The sequence below is a fragment of the Anoplophora glabripennis genome, unplaced genomic scaffold (genome assembly GCF_000390285.2).
Source record: "Anoplophora glabripennis isolate ALB-LARVAE unplaced genomic scaffold, Agla_2.0 scaffold639, whole genome shotgun sequence".
Lineage (NCBI taxonomy): Eukaryota > Metazoa > Arthropoda > Insecta > Coleoptera > Cerambycidae > Anoplophora > Anoplophora glabripennis.
Window position 1 is genome coordinate 99,043 of NW_019416719.1, and position 26,280 is coordinate 125,322.

At 32.6% G+C, this 26,280-nt stretch overlaps 1 protein-coding gene across 1 annotated transcript in view; it reads right to left on the minus strand.

Annotated features, from left to right (window-relative positions):
• LOC108913726 (BAI1-associated protein 3) overlaps positions 1-26,280 on the minus strand; it is a 133,581-nt gene that overhangs the window by 79,853 nt on the left and 27,448 nt on the right. Inside the window, exon 2 of the mRNA XM_023455293.1 lies at positions 10,611-10,702. Within this exon, the coding sequence (XP_023311061.1) occupies positions 10,611-10,681 (71 nt within the window). The 5' untranslated portion in view covers positions 10,682-10,702. The remainder of the gene's footprint in view (positions 1-10,610; positions 10,703-26,280) is intronic.

Consider the following 26,280-nt stretch of genomic DNA (forward strand, 5'->3'; position numbering starts at 1 on the left):
TTTTTTGCAATAACTTTTTTGTTTATTAACCGATTTTAATTTAACAAGTCTCATTTTGTAGATAATTTTACTCCCTACAAGCTGTCTGAGAGTCACTTTTCGCTAAAATTGATGGTTTTCCCTGCAAAGTGAAAAAACTGTTTTCCTCACTTATTTGTTTAAATAGAAAAGTTAGCTAATAAAAGTTTTTGACTCGCGAGATGAGAGATGTCTTGTATTATGTTCCTTTAGACGACAATTTTACAATAATCTCGCGGATAGGACTTTATTCGAGTAAAAAATTTAATTTGGTTGGTCTATACCCACTTATCTGTATTTTATATTTCACGATTTTCTGGCAGAATTTAACAGGCAATGTAGCGCGCCTCGAATCAGCAGATATTTGGCAACACTGTGAGAAATTATTTACTTCGTGAGCAGCAACTGCTGCCGAAATATTTGTTTTGAAATGTGGACGATAGAAAATTGTATTTAAATTTTATATTAATTGAAAAAAAACCGTACCTCATCAGGGATCGAACCCCGAACCTTCAGATTAGTAGGCCAACGCGTAACGCTTTGAGACACGAGACCACACTTGTTTAATTTCGATAACCTGACTTATATATTTAACGTTGTGCCTCTTGTGATATAAACAATAATTATAATGAAAGTTTTACACCTGTCATTTTAAAATCAATTATATACTGCAATTTCGACAGTTACCCATGGCAACCTTCAAATTTTTCGGAAATTTTTTTCCTCCTGTCAAGCTAGACAAACAAAACTAATAAGTGGAATTTTTTTTTTGACAGCTATCATATGGTTAAAAAATCAGTACCTATCCAAAATTTTGCTTTGTAATGTTTTTATTTATTTTAAAATAATAAATAGATACAAATAATTATTTACCAAATATTTGTTCCGAGATTTCTTATATTAACGCAAAATGTTTTTGAAATTCTGGTTGGAACTCTTCTCTTCGCAACGGAGAGTAACGAGGAGCATAATTATTATCTTTATTTTTCATTTCCATCAGATGTCTGTGTTTCATAAAATATATGTAATAATGTGATGAAATTTTGTTCTGCTGAGCCCTGGTTTTACGTAAAAAAGATGGGATATCTTCCTCCAAAATCTTTTGAACAGCTGCGAAAAGGTTTTCTTGATGCGGACTGATTCCAGTTTTTTTCAGTAAATATAGCAAATACTTTAAATTTTTATGAGACATAAGATGTCCCCTATTTTGGTGCAAGAGTTACATATACTATAAGGTTTTAAATTAGTTTTTTTTGGTTGTTCACTGCCATGATTTAATTGTAAACAATTAGAAGCTAGAGAAAATTACTGTCAACGTGACGTATAACGAAGACAATTTTGACATCACAAGCCTACATTAGCCTACTTGATTGCAGCTATGATTTTTTAAGAATTATTGATATATTGCCATAGACAACGGTTTTCCACAAAAACTTACTTTCCTTCTATTTTAGTAATACTAAGTGAATTGTACTGCAAAGATAAATATTTAAATTTAAAAATTAAATGCCTTTTTTATTACTAAAGTGCAAGGAATGTTTTTTTTATATTTTAATAAAAATCATTGATAAACTGCCATAGACATTACTTTTCTACAAAAACTTACTTTCCTTTTATTTTAGTAATACTAAGTGTTGCAAAGATAAATATTTAAATTTAAAAATTAAATGCCTTTTTTATTACTAAAGTGAAAGTAATGTGTTTTTTATGTTTTAATAACAAAAGCGATGTCTATCGCTTTTCTACAAAAAGTGAATTGTATTGCAAAGGTAAATATTTCACTTCAAAAATTAAATGTCTCATTTATTACCTACTAAAGTAAAAAGAACGTGTTGTATTTTATGTTTTATTAAGAACCATTAAAAATATGTCATGCACCACAAAACACAAGCCAACTTTATTTTGGCGAAATAAGTTTCAAAATGAAACATGTCAAATTTTTAAAAATAAATTTTGGGTGTAAAATTTTCTTACCGAATCCCCCACGTCCTTGAATTAATGTCCGGAAATTTTTCCTCAATCACACATTTTTCTAGAAAATTTTCAAAAAATGCGTTCCTTCGGCAAAATTTCCGGAAATAATTCAAGCACTAGGGAGATTATAAGTGAATATTTCACACCTCTAATTAATTTCCTTTGCATAGCATCTCGAGTAACTCCGGCGGCAATAAATTCTAATTACATCAGAAAATGAACTGAATTTAATTTTTTATTAAACAAGACATTTTAAAACACTACATAACAATTTCGACAAAAGTTCGACTTCAAAATGCCGGGTTTGATTTTTAATTTTATTCATAATTTTGGGATTTGGCATTGAACGAAACTATGTTAGTGCCCCACCCATTACACCTGGTAGTGGTGTGCTCTCTTCCTCTCTACTACCCTAACCGCTGTTTGGACTGAAACAGATTTGTCTGATGAATGAATGTTCGTACTACAGCAAAGTCGCAATCGTAGAGGTGGAGGTGCGAATATTACTTACTTACTGGAATACTGCTCATCCAGAAACGCACTTACGCCGTCAATAGAACGTGCCTAAGTAGTTTGAAAATTGCGGTCGCCGGAGAGGCACGGAATAGCCAAATTAATGCCCTAAGTGGAGCGCGACATGCTCTGAACCGGTTAAGGGTCTAGTCAACAATGCGGGATATCGTGGGATTAATTTGTCACTTCTCGACTGATACGAAAATGTCGGTAATTCCCTTCGTGTCAGGTTAATAGCAATTTGTAGTTTTAGTGGGGATTACCGTACATCGATTCATTGTCTAAGTTCAACAACCTTCGTATTAATATGTTTTCTAGTGGATTTAGACAAATTATTTCACGTTCCAGAAGCTCACACTGAAAATAGTCATCTTTGACGCTAGATTGCGAAATGCTAACCACCCTTGACTGGAGTCAATTTTCACAATTGTGCAATTACTTTAAATTCAAACGTGAAATGGAATGATTGGCTGTTGAAGTGCTTGTTAGTAAATGATTGATTGTTAAAATGTGAACTGATTTCAGCATCTACACATATTTCATTGATTTTAGATGTAAAAAACTGTTGTTTTGACGCAATAAATATCGTGTAATAGGCAACTTTTAATGACAATTTTCGAAAAACTCATTTCGAATGAAAAGAAATGTTTTCCACGTAATAATCATCGAGCAATTAGCTCTTTGGCCGTCAGTCACCCGTACTCTAATCCGGAATGGCGCTACTCCCTAAAAAATATTTAATGAAAGGTCGCCCGTTAAATTACTTTTTAATGTGGACGGAGACGACGGCGCATGCCGCCACTGGAAAGAGTCAGATTGTAAATTATATTTTTATTAAATGAAAAGACGCGAGGGCCCACTTTTGAAGTGGGCTCGCCTAAAATTAGTCGTTCTGACCGTTGTAATTTTTAATACGCCGGGCCCTTTTATTCCGTTTGCAGATTACAGTTTTGGATTTATTACTGTCCATTACAGCCGAGCTTGGTGGAGTCAGTGGTTCCAAAAATGTTTCTTCGTATTACTGTGGTATCAGAAAAAATATTCTCTTGTGCGATCGATTTTTTCCACCTCGGTTTCCAATATCCCCCGAGTGTTACAATTTCTGGCCTGCCTGCCGTTTTGTTCGATTCTACGGTGTTCAAAAGAAAAAAATTGGAAATCTTCTTCGGCTGTGCTCAATCCATGTCGCTTAATTTAAACTTCCAACTACTTCGTGGAAAAGCGGAACTTCCGACGTGGTCCTGTGGAAACGCTATGTTTGAACCTCTGGAGACTCGTTCAATTAAGACCGTGTATCACATTTTTCTCGAAACCGCGGTTTTATACGGCCCTTATGCCTTTTCAGTTACAGAATTCTCATGCAATTTTTGTTATCTCCCGCCGACTTAAGCGGCCATAAAATAGATAATAAAAGATTTACGCGGGCGTTTTTTCTGCAGTCTAACAATTTAGTAAAGTAGAGGGGAGGTTCGGGGTCGTGAGAGGAATATTTTGCGATAACGGGGTGGAATAGAGACGAACGGAATGTAATCTTGGCGAATTTTTAAATTTTGCGGGTTATTAAATATTTTCTAGGTTCTAAATTCGAAATAACCCCTTAAAATTGTTACTTTTCTATAGTGTTAGAGATGTTTTAAAATCTTATGAGCTTTGACCTTCATATGCGCAGAAACATAATTCCGACCGTCGCCTAAATTATTCTACGTCCTAAAAACATTACACGTATTATTCACAGTCTCTCTCGAGCTCTAGCGTAAACAAGCCTTTGANCAATAATAATAATCATGGGTGAAAATGTTAGTAAATTCAACAAAGCTCTTACATACGTATGACATAAAGTGAGCACAAGAAATCAGAGAACTACATAATCAAGATAAAACAAATTAAATGTGAAACAAAGAAGTTGTTTTGCAACATCCGGGCAGACACGACAATATATACACATTTTAACATGTAATAAATAATGAACAATATTTAATAATAATTGTAACAATTTTATCTTAGAAAAGTATACGCCCCTGAGCATAAGACAATGAAGGCCAAACATACACAGAATTATTATCATGAAACATGTAGTTTTTTCGAATAACGTTATCATGACAAAAACCAGTTAGATGTGAAACAAAGAAGTCGTTATTGTAAGGGCTGGCAATCAGACAATATATATATTTTTTACATGAAATAAATAATGGGCAATCTTTAAGTATAATTATAACTATTTTACCTTGGAAAAATATATGCCCTTGAGCATAAAGCAATGGAAGCTAAACATACAAAGAATTATTATCATGAAACCTCTATAAACATTACAATCTTAAGATTACACAGAACAATTAACAACAAAGTACTTAAAGGATATTACCTGCTAACTAATAACACTTTAAACAATTAACTTTTCACTACTTTGACACACTGCCCGCCGACCGTCTTACTACCTATCTGCACACTGTTCGCACTTCAACTATCTATCTTCAACTATTTAGGTTTCCTTCCAGAATTTCCTACCTAAGTGCCTGTTTTTTGTGCTTCCTTCTATCGACCGTTAATATTACTTTTTCATTGTTATACAACACCTATGTAACAGGTGACGTGGAAGTTGATAAGTACGGTTTTGCACATTACTATACGTTAAAAACAATGTCTATTTAATGCAAAAAGAGCGAATTCTCGGGCGGCTTTTATTTACCTGACCCTGGGACAATTTATTTATAACGCTGTTTTGCATATCATACTTTGTTAGTTGTACAGAGAAACTTAATTTCAACTTTTTGAACTTTTTCTTTTTCAATAAGTTTCTTTGGATCAATTAGAATCTATATCTACGACATTAACTTTTATAATTGTCTATTAATATTTTTTTTACGTTTAAACTAATTCGACTGGACTACATTACTACGAACTACTACATTTTTATGCAAGCAGACATTACCCGATCTCCGACGGATTAACTGTTTCACACTGAAGTACGCTGAAGTTTATTTATTAATCTTTTTATCACGTCTTCTTTATCTGACTGTTTATTACGCTATGGCAAAATGTACCATCGCCGTCGTTAAAAATATGTGTATAGAATCAAGATGTATCCTGTACAATGCAAGTTTTGTCACATTTATCTATCTGTCGAGCAGAAGCGTTATAGAGATGAAAAGTAGTACTAATGTGTGGTTGTGACAGATGAAAGAAAATGATGCGATTTGGTTCTCTCGTAAGTATAATGGAAATACGAGATGTCGCGTAACTTCATTCTTTTAATGTACCTACATACAGCAATACGAAAGGTTATACTACAGTATAGCGCCCATGTGATATAGCGTTTAAAAAAATTCGCGAATCGAATCGAGGCAAATTAAAATTCCTCATTCCTTCGGAGGCCTACCCCCAACGTCAAAGAAATCGTATACAGTTAATTAGTCATGCCGATGACTGAGATCGCGAGGAACAGTATCGATTACAGTTTCCCCAACCCATTCAATATTAGTAATTGGCAAACGAGCAGCCGTCCAATTAAATTTCGCTTTAAGAAAACTAGGCATTGTACGGATGGAGCCCGGGGGCCTCTTCCTTACGAGCCATGATAATTTAATTGAGACTCCAAATTAAATTTAATTGGAGTTAAATAACGTACATTGTCAAGGCTTATTCGAACGGGAAATTTGCGTTGCCTCTTTCAGTCATTTTTAAATGGAATTTGTCAACGTTTCCTCGTAGGTACTTACGAATATAAATCGTCATCCAGTGTAGGTGTGGCTACGCAAAATACGTTTGTAGTACAAATTGCACCTACTACTATTTCATTTATGACATTCGGGAATTTTTATGATTACAAAAGTGAACTATTGCCCTTTGCGCGTATACAAGCATGTGGCAGTGCTACAGACAAAAATTTAAGACTGTGATGAAACACAATGGAGTTTTGTGGGAGGATACGATACGAAGAGGCGATAAAAATCACATGATAACACCAGTTTAAAAAAAACTGTTAATAATGTAATTAAAATGCAACATATATTTAAAAACTCTGTTCAAAATATTTTTTTAATGATTAATTAACTGATATCAAAAAATCGATTATTATACTGAAAATTTCACAATAGTATTTTTCAGCCAATTAAAGGCCTGTATTTTGTAGCGTTACTATAGCAACTAAGAAAATTTCCGGAAATTTTTCTCTTCCTTGGGGTAAGGAGCATGAAATTACACTGGAAATTTTTTAACAGGCAATGTAGCGCGCCTCGAATCAGCAGATATTTGGCAACACTGTGAGAAATTATTTACTTCGTGAGCAGCAACTGCTGCCGAAATATTTGTTTTGAAATGTGGACGATAGAAAATTGTATTTAAATATTATATTAATTGAAAAAAAACCATACCTTATCAGGGATCGAACCCCGAACCTTCAGATTAGTATGACAACGCGTAACGCTTTGAGCCACGAGACCACATTTATTTAATTTCGATAACCTGACTTATATATTTAACGTTGTGCCTCTTGTGATATAAACAATAATTATAATGAAAATTTCACAATAGTATTTTTCAGCCAATTAAAGGCCTGTATTTTGTAGCGTTACTTAAGAAAATTTCCGGAAATTTTTCTCTTCCTTGGGGTAAGGAGCATGAAATTACACTGGAAATTTTTTGTCATTTATAAATAAAATGACATTTATTTAACTTCAAATTTATTCTATCATAACTTAATAAGTACAAATCATTTATAAATAATTATTTACCAAGTACCTATGTACTTTTAATAGTTTTAATTAAAGCGTCCAAATGTTGCTGAAATTCCTCAGCCACGTCTTTTTTTCTTAATGGGGAATAAACAAGCACACATTCACTAAAATTTATAAAATGTCTATGTTTCAAAAAATAAATGTAGTACTTTGAAACAATCTTATTCTGCTGTGATCCACGATCGAAGAGCTCCATATTTCTTACACACAAGAAGCAAATGATTTTTAATAATCCCAAACAAGTTTGGCGAATAAATTTCTGGCCCGCATTCTTGTAATAAATACATTAAAAATTTTAGGTTCGGATGATACATTTTAATTTCACTAAATTTTTTGCAAAACTTGCATAAAACGTATTTCCCAAACCGCTCCATTTTTCAATTGTACAACACAACGATTTTAAAGAAAATGGAAAAGAAATACTTGAAAAGTGTGCCAAAAGTGGGCGCTGTAGGTGCAATAGTTTTCGCACAATTCAATTTGTTTATAACGGAGGCTCCAAAAGTTATGAACTTTAAGCCTCTGCACAGGCGTTAATTTTCAACCAAACATGATTCTGAAAGCGTCATTGTAATCTTAAANCCTATTATTCACAGTCTCTCTCGAGCTCTAGCGTAAACAAGCCTTTGATCCGATTACAAATATCATAATAAAATGCCCTATTCTTTATTATTTTAATTTAAACAATAAAAAAATATATAAGGAACGTTCGCCAGTTGACTTTATTGATGCCCGAGCGCCTTAATTCATTTCTAGTTGTAATGAGGCACGTGTTCTAATTCTGAGTCAATGTTTTCACAACGTGCTTATTAGAAGAATTATGGGGATACGCCACGCCTTTCGCGCATTTCGCGGCTCATGAGATATTAAAAGATCTCTACTCTAAAATGTCACGTTAAAGTAGATAAAATGGTATAGAGAGCTTCCATAAATGATTACAAGTCACGTGGACATCGGGCATAGGCAACCAACACTGCTTGGTTGGTACTATCAATTAAAAATCCCTAAACTTCTGTAGTTTAATTCGTTTGTTTATTAACAACAAAATAAACGTATTGAGGGTAATGAATAGAAATGATGTCGAAATATAATATCTAAAAACAGTAGTAAGAGTATATAGGAATCAAACAATATTATACGTCGCAATTTCAATTAACTCACTTTTCAGTCTTGAATACCTTAGGTAAATTAAAGCCGTTATTTGGAATTTTATGAAATTGAAATATCATTTGACTATAAATATTTGATGGTTCTAATTTCGTTTTAAATCATTTAGTGTTCCCGAAGTTAATAAAATTTCAGTCCCTGGAAATTCACTCGCATTAAAAATGAAATAATTTTGAATGCAATCTCGTTTAAAGCATCGTTAATTTGAAAGGGAATTATTTCATTTAAAATTACGTTTGGAATTTATTCCTCTTCACTTAATATAAATACAATTTTTAATTATTCTGGTTTTTGAACAGAATATTTGTTTAATTTTCCGTTGAATTAGAATTTTTAATTCAACACTGAGGTTAATTCTATTTAAAGCTCCAAATAACGATATATCTATAAATTTTCAGTACCCTGTGGTACTAAAGATCAATGAAATACTGTTCTCAGAATTCTTTACCTTCATCTGCGTGCTTTAGATATATACGCTTTATAAATAATGTCACTTACTATGTGAACACAAAGATGTATCATCCAAGTAGACTTTTTGTCATTTCTGGTCGAGATACTTACAAATATGGTAAAAGGTTCTTAGTAAAAGTCTTTGAAATAACGATGCCTGCGAAAAGTAGTAGAGAACGACGGTTCTTAACGTTTTGAATAGAACTCTCTGTCTGTAAGTTGTATCTCCAGATACCGAACAATATTTGAAGTTTTATTACTTCTTTCTCTGCATTTTTACTACATTTATAGACATACAGATGTATTTTACATAATTAAGAGTAGCGTTTCTGGTATTTATTTATATTTTAAAGAAGGAATATATGCGTGTTTTTGAACTAATTACTGTTTAAAGAGCAAGCAAATATAACGTGTTTGATCTGAATAACACAGTGTGAATTACACCTCCCTCTGGCAAGTTATTAGAGCGAGTATCTCGTATACCTAGCTGCTAAGACGACACAGAACAAGCTCAGCCTCCAATTAAACATAATTGTCAACGCACAAACGGCAGTCCGAAGAATCTGCTCCGGTTCCCATGCAGACCTCGTAAAACGCGAGGCTACTAATTGTTTAATATTGTTTCGGGTAATAGGAATACTTTCGGGCTTCTGTTCCACCCTCGCTTATTACTTAACAAGCTGAAAACGGTTATAGTGCAGGAGATTCGAGCCGGATAAGTTATTGTAGCACAATTCGGGCCAATTAGGGGCGAATTTATTCCTTCGAACGTCGTTTAAATTTCATATCAGCTCGAAGAAAACATAGAACAGAAAAGTAGCTCGGACAAAAATTATAGATCTGAAAATTATAAAATTTAAATTAAATTAAAATATTATATAAATTATAAAAATTATAAAACCGAATAACTCTTTTAGCACACATGGAATCGATGGGGACTTTTGAAACTTTATTTCTAATGGTGTACCCAAGGTCTCCACCAAAATTTAGCTCTGTCGGAATTTTCGTTATTTGAAATGTCTATTTTGACCGAGCTATATGTAATTTCCGTTTGTTTTCAAGCTATAACGTAATTACAAATTTTAAACATTTGAAACCAGCGAATGTCATGTTTTAAATTAAAAAGTAGATTTGTCAGTGTCATTTATAATAGTTTAACATTATTTATAAAAGTTTTCAAGAAATTGTGCGGAACCGTAAAGCTTTCCAGTGCTGGTATAACATCTGAAAGAGCTCATCGACGTGGTGTAAAAGAAGTAGAAAATATTCTGAGTCTAGTGGAAGATGATGCAACTACACCAACTCACGAAGAATTGCTACTCAATTGGGCATACCACAAGAAAAAGTAATGAAAACCCTCCACGACATAGGCTGATAACCGTATCATGTACAAAGAGTACAATGCATTGTATAGCAACTTAAATTTTATTTCGCAAAATCTAAATTTTTTATTATTATAATTTATTTTAGTGATATAGGGGTGCATTAGTGCAACAAACAGGGTACAATAAATCACTAAAATCTCTAATACCAGCCGGATGCTAACATAATTCATTATTCGTAACGACAAATCAGATTTGTGCAAATGCAATTATCATGTAAATATTACAAATTCGACATTGTGGATATTTATTATTAACCGGCAGCCGTATTAAAACTTTATGACCTAACTGGAAACTCGCTGCATGCCAACAAAACGTTCAAACAAAACCGCCTGCACATAATTCGACAGAAAATCAACCAAACCGTACTCACCTTTTCGGGCTTAAACTTAGTCCTGCCACACTGTTGCTGACGTACTCCGAGAGCGAATTGAAGAAACTCATATTGCTGGTGCAGTTTGGGAACTGAAACAACACACCACTATTAATTAAATGCGTCAAAGTAAAGCGCAAATATCGCTAACTGAATTGCGGGTTAAAGTTCTCGGAGTTGGATTATCCGCTTTGCTTCCTTTCGATTCAACCGAGTAAACTAATTTAGTGAAAATTCCGTCCGTTTCCAAGTCGCCATTGGCATAAATTGTCGTAGTTATTTAAAGTCAAACAGTCGAATTAAGATTATTCAACAAGTTCCGAATTACTTTGTACAAATTTGACATACACAAAGACATTGGTAGCCAAAAATAAATTCAAATGTTCTCAAAGTAGTCTTCAAATGAATGTTTTGTATCATTTATGTTACTCTAAGTCTTTCACGTATTTAGTTTTGTTGAGAATTAGCCTGCATTTAATAGGGATATGTTACATACTTCTTATTAGTAATGACTGATATTATACAACATTTAGTGATACTGAAATTAAATTTGTTTTATACATTCCAATCTCATATAACATTAATATTAACTTCTAATAAATTACGGTCAAGTCCCATAAGAATTTCTCGATATATTCCAAGTCATCTGCAAATAGAAGTTATCCAAAATGATGCGTGATATTCGGCAGATCATTAATAAAATAAGGAAACAGTAGCGGTCCCAAATTGGAACCTTGGTGAACGTCTGAACAAGCATTATATTTATTTGAAATTTGAAACATTATTAATATTCTTACGCTTGCTTGAATGTGTTTAATCATAGAAAAAATATGTTACCACTACTATTCCTCCATTTTATAAAAATTGCGACACATTTTTTCGATTTTACACTGTCTAGTTATACATTTTCTTTATTTCTACCTGGTTTGAAACAGAGCGAAGCCATAAACGTCAAACTCTTTATAGTACCTACATAAATTTCAATACTTTACCTAGACTCAGTGCAGTATGGATTTATTAAAAAAACAGGTCATGGGTTGACATTCATGCTGATGATGATTTGCAACACCGTATCATATTTAAAACATGATTGAAATTATGTTACAGTAGAAGTTTCCTGCTAGAAATTTATTTTGAACGCTATATTGTCGATCGTGAGCACAAGTAAAACTTAGATAATATCTTTTGATTTATGTAAAGCCCATTTGAGAAAAAACAGAAAAAAGCTTAGTACTCAAATATCACATTTGTCTGCCAAAATAAGGAGACAGTTTCGTTATGTTCGTTATTTTCATTGCTTTTACTTACATACGTATTATATTACAGCGACTGACATGACGTCTCTTAAATTTAACGGTAAACAAATATGGCATGATCCTATTATCCTACTGTCTGAAATTTTTGTGTCGCATAACTAGACGCTATATAGGGGCGATTATATAAGTATTTTTCAGCGATACAGGCAACAAAGTATATATGTATATAAATTGACTTTCATGGTTATTTATTGTAAAATATAACATTAGCATTTATTCAGTATGAACTTGTACAAAAAAAAATACTGAAATATTTATAAATTATTTTTCATCAAGTAAGTAGAAAATAATAGACTTGCGTTAGGTGAATTTAATAACAGAAATACCTAAAGACTAATTTGTAACGAATAAAACGTTTGTTTCTTATATTTCACGAGAAGTAATTTTTATATTAATGACGATACATTTTTTCTCTTTTCGGAGAATGTTTCGTTGTTAATATACAAGCTCCTGCGAATTTGTGATACTGCAATACAAATGCTTGCTTGGTCACGTAAACGAAATGTGATTTAATAATACAACCATTTGCTTGCGTCTACCATTTAATTAAAATTCTATTTTCCGAGTCAATTCTAAGGTTTATTAGTAGTAGTAGCTGGTTGTAAGCAAGTTAATATTTTAGTTTTTATAATATTTTTTACTCGCACAGCTTTCTTCGGCTAAAATCACATATCAACAACCTTTCTAAGAGTTCAATGTGTAGTAAGTTTAGTACCTAAATTTCAAATTAATTGTTTCGTTATACAAAATTAAAGTAGGTATTAATATTTATGACATATAATTAAAAAGATAGATAAATTGATGTCATCCTAACACATTTATTAACCTGTCACTATTTTCTTGTTAGTATAAAAAAAAACTGACCCAGGAATTGTACTTATATTCATTAATTATACACAAATATCGATTACAGGGGAATGAAAAAGTAGGTATTATTAATTATCTGTGTTATCAAATATAAAACACGCAACGGTATTTTAATCTGGACTGGAAGTATAAATAACTTTTTATTACTTTATTAATAGCATTACTTTTTATTATGAATTATAAATTAAAATTGACTGACTACTAAAATGTACCTGCTTTTTGCCTCCGCTTTCTCATAACGATATTAACTTTTTTCGTTTCATGAATAGCTGATAATGAATTTTTCGGTTCGTAAAAAGTATTTGCTTTATAAAGCAAGCAAAAACAGCGTATAAAATATTCGTAATAATGTAGATACTAGGTTAATTTTAAAATAAAAGTTATTTTGCCGTAAAAAACTTGCAGGAGGGGTCATATTGATTTTTTCGAATTCAGTTTTGAGTTAAAAAGAAAAAATGTTAATAGTTATGTTATATTTTTTCCAACCTGTTATTTTTTGACTTTTTTCACTTCCTCATAGTTTGACACTAAGTTTTATGTAAGTTATGAAATATATTCACCAATATTTCTCCAAAACCTAATAGCCCAAGAACGACAGCGGTAGATATATACGAGTAAAATGCCACTCCATATTTTATTATGGGGATAAAATGAACTTTATGTTTATGTCGCTACTATATTATTGATTTCCTCGTTTTCGTTTGTATCGTACGCTTTACCGAATATTATCTAGGATCCCATCTGTCGGTCGGTGTAATGTTCTTGCACAATACAAGGGTAATTAAAAGCTACCTATAACTGTATAAAAACTTATTATATCCTACCATACCCAGTGTTATCAGACCTGGATCATAAGATTGTCTAATGGTATTATAAAATATAAATACGCAGGCTAGTTAATAATATTCAAGAGGTAACGTCCAATATACGTAGGTACTTTGTCAAGGGTTCTTATAAAAGTAATATGGAATGGAAGGAATATTCCAACATTATTAAATAATATATTTCATAGTGAGCTCTTCACCCATTCGAATTAAATCCTAGTCTTTCTGTGCTCCGTATGAATAATACAATATAAATACTCTGGATTGTTTGTGTTTCATTCGCTTATCGCTAGGCTTCCCATATGTCTCGATTGTTTACCGACACACAATGCATTGTACAGACAAGTTATCCGGATAATCGGTACTGTGGTCACCAAAGGTTTATTGAAATTAATAAATTAAATGACAGTTTTATTCTTCGTACACTGCATAAAATTACAATAAAAAATTATTTTATTGTACTATTAAAGTAAAAATATATTTGTGGCGTAACATTCGTTATTTTGTGTGTTATTTGTGCATCCACAGCCTTCTAAGAATGCGTAAATGACTCTTGTCTTTCAGAGAACCAACATCGAAAATTCACCACCCACCCAACAGCGGTGCAGGTTGAAAATAAAATGATGCTGATAAATGCCTTACGTGCCTGCTAATGAAATTGATTAATGGCGTACCCCGTTCGGTACATTCACTATTGATGGCACCCGGGCTTACACATTAAAAAATTGTAAAAAATAAGGTAAATGATTTAGAAAACCATTACAGCTGTAAAATGGATGAAAATATTAACGCGTCGATAAAACGTTTTATCGGGGCGATGTTACATAAAAGACGTGACAAATGATGGCCATTAGGGGCAGAAATTCATTTGCAAATGGACAAGGTCAAATGTTTGTGCTGCATTGTGCAATATGCATCGATAAATCTGGCGGCGTACGTATAAGCCTTCGAGTTTGCGGGAAAACATTTATCTACCATTAAGTTTACGTACGTTGGACGTAATACCTTTTACTTACTACTGTTGTAGAATCTGTAAATAATACCCGATAATATAAATGAAATTAAAAAATATATACACATAGGTACTACATTTTTTTAAAACAAACGGAAATTTTCTCAAAAATACTACATTCAATAAAAAAATATATATTATTGTGTATTGAACGCAACGCTCATATGGTCGTTTTATATTTACACGTTAAGCAACGGAGATTGAGATTTTAATGATGATTGATTCCCGTGACCGAAGAAAAAAGTTACATTTAGGTAATGATTGGAACCAAATCGAAATCCGATACATCAACCTGCAAATAGTAGGAAGGCATAGTATATGATTATTTAACCAAACAACTAGGAACTATCAAAAATTGGCTACTGATTGATATTCAATATACTGCAATATGTCTGTATACGCACGAATATACCCTACCCATTATTTTTAAAAGAATAAATCATCGGTGAATGTTTTATTCACTTAAACTCATAAAATTCGATTTACTTTTTTCAAATTTTGAATTCAATGATGTTTAATAAGATAAGATAATATAGATAGTTCCTCATAATTTTTTAATAAAAATTTCTTTATAACTTTTCGAGCTCCTCAAAAATTAATCACTTCCAAGGCACTTCACCTAAAGAGGACGGATATTGGAGCTAAGAAAGATCCTTATCCATTTTGCAATATTTAACTTGTGAATAATATTCCAAATTATCCTTAAATTCGGCGGGGAATAAAGCAAATACATTTCACCGCTTTTGAAATAAATAAATCGCTGCTGGTACTAATCCACCCATTAAGGCACTGAAATCTGCTCAAGTTCAAATAATGTCTGGCGGGTACACAAAATCAATATTTTCCCAGGATTATTTCATTAAGTTTAGTAACCACTCCGCCGAAGAAGTTCCACAAATTGACTGAATCAACATCAACCTGATTAGTGGTTGTTTCGGAGTGATAAAATTTCTAATTTAATTACTGCCCCGATAATGCTTTTATTCCCGATATAATTAATTTTCCGCGTTATCGCGCACTAAGAAATTGTCAAAGGTAATTAGATTTTCTTAAATTTCTAATAAATATCCATATACAACACGTAAGGCGTATGTACCTATATTAGACATTTATGGTGAAATCATGATTGGAGGAAACGACGAAGCTTCTTATTTTCCTAAAGATATGGTCGTTCAATTCTAGTAATATCGAGCACAGCAGCTGTCATTGTACGACCATGGGGTGTTGAGCAAAATTTCAAATGTTTCAAAAATGAAATAATACTAAGTGGATGGATGGACAAAATTATCGCATTTGGGGTTCAGAAAATCCACAAGTGATTGTTAAGAAGCCAATGCGTCCACAAGGTGTCACTGTTTGGTGCGGATTTTGAGCCGGAGGCATCATTGCACTTTTCTTCTTCGAAAATGCGGTAGGTCAAGCAATAACAGTTAATGGTGATCGCTATCGCAACAAAACAATCCAGTTTTTTGTGCCTAAATTGCAAGATATGGATGTAGACGACATTTGGTGGTTTCAACAATTCAATTACTGCACGAGTAATTTCTTGGTAGTGTAATTTCCCGTTTTGGCGATCAGAATTGGCCGCCCAGATCACGCGACTTAACACCGTTGAATTTTTTTCTTTGGGGTTCTGAATCGAGTCGTAACGAATCACTCCGAATATAGCAAACAAATTAATCACTCCAGTAGTGCTCCGCAGAAACGAAATATTCTATATATCGATCTGAAGTAATATGCTAATGGCGCGGTGTTTCCCGAAAGTATTATGTTGGATTTATTTTGCAGTATTTGCCCTATCTCCTGAAAATTTAGGGGCCGCTTGAAGAAACGGTCTACCCGCAAATAGGACGTAATGGAATCCAAGCCAATTTATGCGGCGGCATCGTCGAAACGAGAGCCGTTCGAATTTTATAAGCCGGAAAACAAAATCGCGAGGGGCGGTTTGGTTTATGCAGAACCGAATTTCGTTCATATTTTTTTAAGATTCGCCCATACTCAGGTGAAAAAATTGGAATATTAAATTCTCGTCAGTGTTTGATCTTATGCTTAGGGATTCTACGAGTATCACAGAAATCCCGAAAGAAATTTTTTTATAGTGTTGTAGATGTTATTTCTCTGTTTGTTCTGGTGTAAGCAGGTAAACAGAAAAAATAAAAATATGTTATATTTACAATTTCGAATAATCAATTTATTTCGTTGGAATTAATAAACGTAAAGAGGAAAATATTATATGCAAACAAATCTTTAGAAAAAAGCTAGTTCCATTGTAATCGTTTTTTTACCTAAAAAAATACTTGCCCGTTTTTATGCTCTACAACTTTTATAACAAACTTTTTTTTTCTAGCTGTTACCCCTATTGAGTTATTTTGAAAAAACACTTGATCTTATTTTTTTATTAATTGGACTATTACTAATAATTTATTTACAAAAACGACAAAGGTCTATAATTCCACGTCAGTGGGTAATGTACCATGCACAACCCAAACGAATGCCTCTCGCGAACTGGGAATAAATGATGAAAAATTGATAAACACAGCCATACCATTTAGGTACCTGTATTTAATGCCGATGGCTCGAATGGCTTAATTAACGTCTCTGTTTCGTTTAATGCGTAACTCAATTACACCGGAATTAACGTTAAACGACATGCAAATTGATTTTTACGTCGGCAGCAGATGAAACTGGAAACTCGTAACTACACGGGGGTTCGCTGGTACGGATATTTCGCGAAATATATTAGCTAATTAAGTTGGCTGTAGCCTGGCTTAATGATCGGTAAGGTCTAATGGATGTGGACGTCTTGGATTGAATTACGTCCCGATGAGGTGAAGTGTCGTGCACCTACAGATCACGTTGAACATTAACCACTAGGTACTGTTACCCTTTGTTGAGACTGCCACCTTAATAGCGTAATAGAATGTTAATAAATACTTGTTTGCAATGAGGTCATTTTGAAAATAAATTTCAATAAGATTAATACACATTCATTCACTGAAGGCAAAAATAAGGTAAAAGCTCTCAATTTTTTCGGATAGCTTGGATTTTCCTGAAAATTTGCATACAAGCTCATCTGACCCCCCACTTCAAAAGTTATATTGTCTAGATGTGTGCTTTTTCTATTTGGGGGTGAAAACTACCCTTGTACGGAAAAAAATGCGAAAATCGCAGATTTACGTATTTTAAATTTTCTTTGATGTTTTTTAATATAATTTATGAAATTTAATTACTTTTTAACGCATAAAAATTCTTAAAAACTACCCTTCCATGGCCAAAAAAATTGAAAAAAAGTTTTAAACAGTTTAAAATATTCTTTTGGTACATTCACAATGTATTGCATTTCTTTTGTTATTCATTAGAAAGCTTACGACTCATTACAAAGTTGCAACCCTTAAAAACCATCCCCTATAAAAAATAAACAAAAAAATATTATTGAAAGCTTGAGATGTTTTAATGATATGCATATGTTGAATTATAAACTTTTTATTGGTTTTTCAAATGATCTATGATATATTGCAACTTTTCAGCCACCCAAAAAACCCTTATGGAAGACGTATCTCTCATATAAAACCCTACCCCTTATAGAAGAATTTCCTAAAAATTATATGCGAGTATGATGATATAATTATTTTTATTTTTATTTTATTGAATTTATTCTTAATATTTTTTTCAAATCAGTTTACAAATGCTCCAAAATACCCAAAGATGATGGAAATTTTCCCGCTCCGAAAAATTTACCGAAAAAATACGATTAATTTTTTTTTACCATAACTTTTGTAATTTTAAAGTTATAAATTTACCCAAAAAATTTTGTAGTGAATTTAAAGCACTTTAAGTTCTGTGATTTCCAGTTTTTTTGAGCCCTTCGTTTTTTAGATTTGTAAGCTAAAAGGGCTCAGGAGAGGCAATCTTGGAGCTTAGTTTAAAAAAAAAGCAAATTGTTCAGTAAGAAAAAACCTACAATTTCTTGTTCTATCATTTTTTTTATAACTGTTAGTTTTTGAAATATTTTGAAAAAAGGCGAGTTTTTAAAAAATTAAGTAAATGAAATATTTTTTTTATTTAGGCTTCTAAAATCGTTCAAATTCCCAGTCTACTGTTAATACAAAAATAAAGTAAATTGCAGAAGGAATACCGTTTTTTTATTCTCAAAAATCAAGGCAATCATTTTATTTTGATTATAACTTCATTAGTTTTCATGCTAACGACTTTTGCTACCACTCAATTTAAAGGTCTTTTCAAGAACTTTAATACATGTTATATAAGTTTTCCTCGAAAAACCTTTAATTTTCCCGCTACAGGACGTTGAACGTTTCGATTATAGCTATCTTCGAAATTGACTTCAACTTCTCGGAGTCATAACCCGGGTTCTATACCGCCTACAAAAATTAAAAAGCAATCTCTTTGCTATTCAATTTTCTTCATTTTTGCTTATGATCATTTTTTTGATAAAACTTGTAGTTTTTGAGATATTCGCGAAAAATGACTCAAAAACATTTTTTGGGATAAAAACGGACATGTTTAGGCGCAAATAACTCAAAAAGTATTGACTGTACAAAAAATTTTTATATAACATTTTTTGCTTAGAATTCGTCCCCCTATCGTTTTTAATAAAAAAATTCCTACCCCCCAGAAGGGGTGGCATCCACCCCTAGGGTAAAAGCACACATCGGCACTATATAACTTTTGTTTCTTGGGCTGTAGGTCTGTAGCTAAGGAATACAGTTCAAATTTCACGTCAATCCATTCCATCCGAAAAAATTGATAGCCAAAATGCTTCAGACTAATTGTAATTTCATTATAGATTCAATTTTTAAATTTAGTCTGTTTTTGAAGTTTGTATCGTTTTATAATTTGTTTTTGGCAGCTGCCTATATCAAAACTCAGAAAGAGGTTTAATAGTTTGTAATAAGTATTTAACCAGTTAATTGCAAAGTAAATTAACAGAACTAATGATTAGTCTTAATGGGATAGGATTTGGATCGTGAATGTTTGATAGAAATTATGTTTAGGTACTATAATGTGAATTTAATATTCTTACACGTCTGTGAATTATGTTTATGTATCTTTTTTGGCCCAAGGGGTTATTTATTTGATATTTTTTTTCCAATCCTAATAAATAAAGAAATATATCGTATTCTATTCTATATTTCATCTTAGCATAAATGAAGCTTATTCTATTAAAGATGAATTGTTTTCTTACTTCATCAGGATGGAAGAGAAAAGAACCAGTGTTTCATTATTAATAAGAGAAACTGTCAAATAATGGACATTGTGATATATAATTTAGTTAAAATGGAAATCATTTGAAATTTAAATTTCATTAAACTGGGATCAGTAATTTCTGTCCAAGAAGTCTGACTTTATTTGTCAACTTGTTAGTCTTTAAAACATCATTAATAACTTACTTTGAACTTGGTTAATAATTATCGCCGTGCGCTCCCCATTAATATCCATAAAATAAATAAAAGTCAAAAGTAATTTATACACAATTAATCAAACCCATGAAAGGCACCGTATTGTTGCTCAGACACTTGTGCTTTTATTCTGTTTGGACAAAATTTATTTGTTAGAATGTTTTGTTCGACTATTCTCTCGATTAAAAAAAAAATGTACCAAAAATATGTTTTGATCCTGATTTATTATGCCATCTTAAAATAATGATACGAACCGACAGTGTTTTCAAGCTTACATAAAATCGAGAATTTCACGGTCTTGAAAAATGTCCCTCTTGGAGTGACGGTCGATTAATATCATACCGTGTTAAACAACCAAATTAATTTAAAAAAATGTGTTATCAAAATGCTTGTATACTTCCTTTGATCAACTAATTAAATGCTGTGCTTTTTGGTGTGTCGCGAGCCTTATTAAATAAATGAATGTTCTTAATTATATTACATCAAATATAATTAAATTTAATTAAATATAACCATCCGTGATGTTAAACACGAACAGTATTTACAATTTTGATTAAGTTTGAATTTTTTTTTGAATAGATAAAGCAGTTAGATTGATGTTGCTGTTTATTCGGTTCATAATGAAGCGTAATAGATTATATTGACGCTTGAGAGTACATTTTAAACTAGTCACACTTCTATTAATGCTCCACGAAGGGAAATTTAACGATACTTTACCTCCTCTCTTGATAAGAATACCGATTTTCTTACGAATAGCAGTACATTCACGTGAAATGGACTGAAAACTCATTATAAGGTACCTTGTGCTGGGCTCCTGGTACAATTAATTGCCCAGGTCGTCGATATGAGCTTCCCGATGAGTCGGCAGCGCGATACAGACTGTTTGACTTTAATGTCTCCATAATGGGACGATGGTAGAAAGTTCAGCGCGATATTAACTGCAAATGTGTGCCCTATTCGTGTGAGTTAACGATTACATTATGGGCCCGAGCTAAGCGCCTTATGTTTCGAGATATCTTTAAAAGCCATCGGGCTTTGTCACAATTCGTGTCGGTGTTCGCATGTTGTCGTTGGAGGACGCTTTTTTTGCCTTATTTCGGCTTGTTTCCGTATAAAAAGTTATTTGAATGCTCCGAAAAAAACAGTAAAATAATGTTTGACGATTTTTATTCAATTCGTTTTACGACAAAATCTGTCTGCAAAACTTTATTGGATATTACTTACTTAAAAGGTACTTAACTACTACTATTACTACTACTACAACTACTACTACTATTTGAAATGGTACTTAAAAGATATATACCGTCCATGAAAATAACAAATCGAAGTAAATCATTGTAAGAAAGACCTAGACGTCACAGTACATTAACTAATAAAACAAATTGCGGGATAAAAGTGCGACCGCTGACAGTTCTAGTTTTTCAAAACGTGTTTTTAAAAAGCGAGACAAATGTTCCCGACATTTGTTGCTCATATACTTCAGTTTTTTGTGAAATTTATCCCTTTTATAGCACCCAATCGTTGCTCATTCATCTATCTGGAAGATAAAGCAGGGTGGTAAAAAAAAGTTCGAGTGTGGGTTCCCCTGGAAAATGGATGGGCGTCCGTTGTTTGAAACTTGCTAAATCAATTCCATCTGCATGTTTCGCCGTATCGGTTTTGGGTTACTGCGTTGTGGGGTGGATTATGGATTCCTGTTGTTTCTGTGTGATTTATGTTCCGCCCAGGTGATGCTTTAATAACTTCAAAAATCACCACAGTTCCATTCGCGAATTGATATTCATAAATGGGAGTGATCATTCATCATTCTCGTACATTTAATTGTTTGCTGTTTTCTAAATTAATTTGCATCTCAATGCTGCAGGACTTTAAAATATATATACAGGGCGTTTACGAACGTGGGGATTTATTTTTAACACGAGACAGTTCTTAATAAAAGACGCATATTGATGAAAATTGTACCTTAGTAAAAGTTACTTGGAAATATTAGAAAAAACTATTTTTTAATAATTTGTAGGCAGTGTAGCGAATCGTTTTCTTTTTATTTGATTTTTTAATATATGCATTGTTGTAATAAGCGTGTTAAAGTGGATAATTGTCCGACTGAAAAAAAAAAAATTTAAATTATTGCACAATATTAATAAAAAAGTAACTGTGAGGTTAACATTGTTTTGGAAAGAGTGTCACAGGAACTTATACAATCATTTTTATCAGTAGAATCACTGTATACATTTGCACTTATTATAATTAGATAAATATTTATATTTCAAGGTGCGTCACTTAAGTTGGAGGAAAATTAGAGGTCACAACTTACAAATTGGGGGTGTTGAGTTTAAGAAAGGCGTAGAAACAGGTTTTTCCGTTACGGTAGAAGAAAAAAACGTTCACTGGGACCTGACATCAGTTGGCATTTGACTGCCTTTCTAATTGATGAGATTTTCCGGGTTTTCTTTTCTTCTCCGTTGAATAGCGATTAGAGTTTTTCGCTATAAGATGTTTTTATACTTTGTCGCACTGTATAGACCAATAATATATAATAATAGTAGAATAGTAAATAATTATGTTAATCTGACTGTAGGAAAAGTGTATGAGCAATGAGGAGCAAAAAATATTAGTATACTGAATTTTACTTTGTGTTTCTGAGGGTTATGAAGAACAGGAAGAATATTAAATAGGAATACGACACCCTGTGGGATCCCTTTTTTCATTTTCAATCCAATTACGAAAGGAGAAGCGTTCACACTGCGACCATTACATTTTCATAATGATTGTCAGTGGGGAGTTGTCAATTTATTGATTGGTTTTTGTTCTCGCGTAATTAGAAACGCCTGTATACAATAGTTTCGATTTGACCAAAAATTTTGAATGATACAAGATACTTTTTTTATTGTATTATAGAATAATGCGTTCATAAAATTCGCGCAAATGCCTGAACAGACATAAAAAAATACGGACCTTTTTGGACCAGAGATTCGGTAGATTTAACAAAGACACATTTTAGTCCAAGCATTATAGAGAAATGCTTACGGAAATTATTACCTGGAAAAAAAAAAATATGACCGTGTAGAAAATTAAATTTTAAATTGAGTTTCTTGTTCTTTAAATTCGATCCAAAATGGCGAACATGGTTAAAAAAATCGCAAAGTTACAAAAAACGGTTTTTCTAAACTAACTAAAAAAATATAGCACCGACTGAAAAATTTTAAAGGAAAAAGTTGTAGGTTTTAGAAAGATCTATCGACTGACTTTTTGTAAGTATCGATTGCTTTGTTACTTTTCGAGATATATTGAAAAAACCGTTAAAAATCTTCTCTTTTCTCTTCTTCTATAACTCGTTTACATTTACGTTCCCATATTTGCTATTTACTGCAAACATAGCGCGTGACAAGCCAAAAAAGTACATTTTTGAAAAATTTAAAAATAGTAATTATTTTTCGATATATCGATTTCTTGAAAAAAAAGGCGCTCTCGAAAATTGATTTTCATATTATATATTTCTCAAAAAAAGTGCAACTTTCTGAAAGTCATTTTTTGATCCTTAAAATTAATAAAATCGTCAACATTTTTTAACAGCATGATAATATAACTCTTTACGAAGAAAATAAACCGAAAATCGTTACTGTAGGACTATCGGCTGAGAAGATCTAGCCAATTTTCTAGAGCGCCTTTTTGTTTTCAAAAAATCGATATATCGAAAAATAATCAATATTTTTAAATTTTTCAAAAATGTACTTTTTTGGCTTGCCGCGGGCTATGCTGGCAGTAAATAGCAAATATGGGCACGTAAATGTAAACGAGTTATAGAAGAAGAGAAAAGAGAAGATTTTTAACGGTTTTTTCGATATATCTCGAAAAGTAACAAAACAATCGATACTTACAAAAAATCAGTCGATAGATCTTTTTAAAACCTACAACTTTCTCATTTACAATTTTTCAATCGGTGCCATATTTTTTTAGTTAGTTTAGAAAAACCGTTTTTTGCAACTTTGCGATTTTTTTTAACCATGTTCGGCATTTTGGATCGAGTTTAAAGAACAAGAAACTCAATTTAAAATTTAATTTTCTATACGGTGACTTTTATTAAGAGCTGAAAACTAAGTTTTTCGTTCTCAAACGTAGAAAAAATCAGATATTGCAAAATACACTTGATTCTTGCAGTCTTATAAGTACACTCACCAAATTTCGGAAAGTTCTGGAAAAAATTAAAGTCTAAAATTTCTAGTACATTATGTAAGTCGTATAATTCGTAATAATTCACGAACGACTCATTTGTCCAATACAGAACACAGGGTTTCGGGATCATAAATGAATTGTGGAATTTTGCCGTTTTTTGTAAACTATAACATTATTTTTGCAATAAAAAAATTGACTAGGAGTGAAACTACTGCTTTGCATGTGCTACAAATCCTGGAACGCAATAATTATAAACCTAAACGTGAAAGCGCGAGTCCTCAAATCTCGATTAGAGGTATAAGTCGCTCGTCTTTCGTCACAGCGACCGCAACCCGTGTTCGGGATAAATTTAAGGGTAGAACGGTCCGAAGTACAAAGTGTAGGACCGAAATAATAATGCCTAGTCAGTAGTCGCGGCTTCTCGCCGAAATACGTCAACCGGATTGGAAATTAGAGAACAATCCTCGCCGTCGGAATTACACCACCGACTCGGGGTCAGGCTGGAAATGATAAAGTTGGGAGACGCGGCGTCGGCGTCTAGCCGTAAATCCTATTTGCTTAGGTTTAACCGGAGAATATCGAGAAACAGAGAGTTGTACCCTTTAAAATTAAATTATTAATACCGGTTCTGATATTATACTAGACGTTTCGTTAGATCCTAGATCAAGTCCCTTGCAGTCGATTTACCAGGGCCACCCTCGAGTTTAGAAACAGTGGGAAGTGACTAAGCCAGATCCCTTGTATTACTGTATCCGGCTTTGATCAAATGTGTTCAAAAACAACGCTAACTCTTGCTTAATCCTGAATGGAATTTGCGATATTTCCTGTGATGTTCGTGCAGGGTATCGTCAAAAAATCGAACTGAAAAGCATCCACAATATAATTATCATCATGTACATGCGTGCTTAGTTCCTGAAATTTAATATTATATGCAGATTCCTTCAACAACACAGATTTTCCTTGAGACTAAGCTATTAAGTTTCAGGGGCAAAACATTGTAGGGTTATAATTTAATGACCATTTTTTATCACCATGTCCGTGTAATTTTCGTCGCAACTCGCAACAGCGACGGGAACTTTGTAACGACTTAACAGAAGTTATCAAAAAATGGAAATTACTTTTTTATTTCTTGTTTATTGGAATAAATATTTCTCCCCAATATATAATACGCATTTTATTATTCCACCTAGGAGGATATAGAAACGTGGAAACGGACCATTCTACCGTGAAAATATATTACGGGATGCACGGTTCAATATTCTGCAAAATACGAGTTTTCGTTTGAAGGTGATGAACGTATTTCTGCCGGTTTCAACCCTATCGTGAGCTTTGATGCATGGGAATGCGAAATAAATACAAATGAAATAACGGCACTAGTATCCTAGTGTATCGTGTAAAGCATAAAATTTACAGCGTGCGATCATTAAAGAAATCCCCTTATAAAAAGATATGAAATTTTAAAACTCAGACTTAATAGCAGCTATAGAAACATCCCCAATACACCAGGAAAATTAGCGAAAATAAAAGAGAAACTCGAAAAAAGTCCTATCGGCGAGATTATTATAAAATTGTCTAACGGAACATAATACAAGACATCTCTCATCTCGTGAATCAAAAACTTATCAGCTAACTTTTCTATTTAGACAAATAAGTGAGGAAAACAGTTTTTTCACGAATGTATAAATCATTGCATTACCATGGAAAATACTTTACAGCACTATACTTTCTCTAAACTGACAGATAAATAGGTCTTTTTTAAATATGCAACAATTTATTTTTTATTGTTTTTGATAATTCTTTAAAATATGCTAATAATATTATTATTGGTATCCAGCCGTCTGTCAATATGTTCATTTATTGTTTATATCACAAGAGGCACAACGTTAAGTATATAAGCCAGGTTATCGAAACTAAATAGATGTGGTCTCGTGGCTCAAAGCGTTACGCGTTGTTCTACTAATCTAAAGGTTCGGGGTTCGATCCCTGATGAGGTATGGTTTTTTTTCAATTAATATAATATTTCGAAAGTAATTTTCTAGATTTGGCCTATTGCCATTGGTT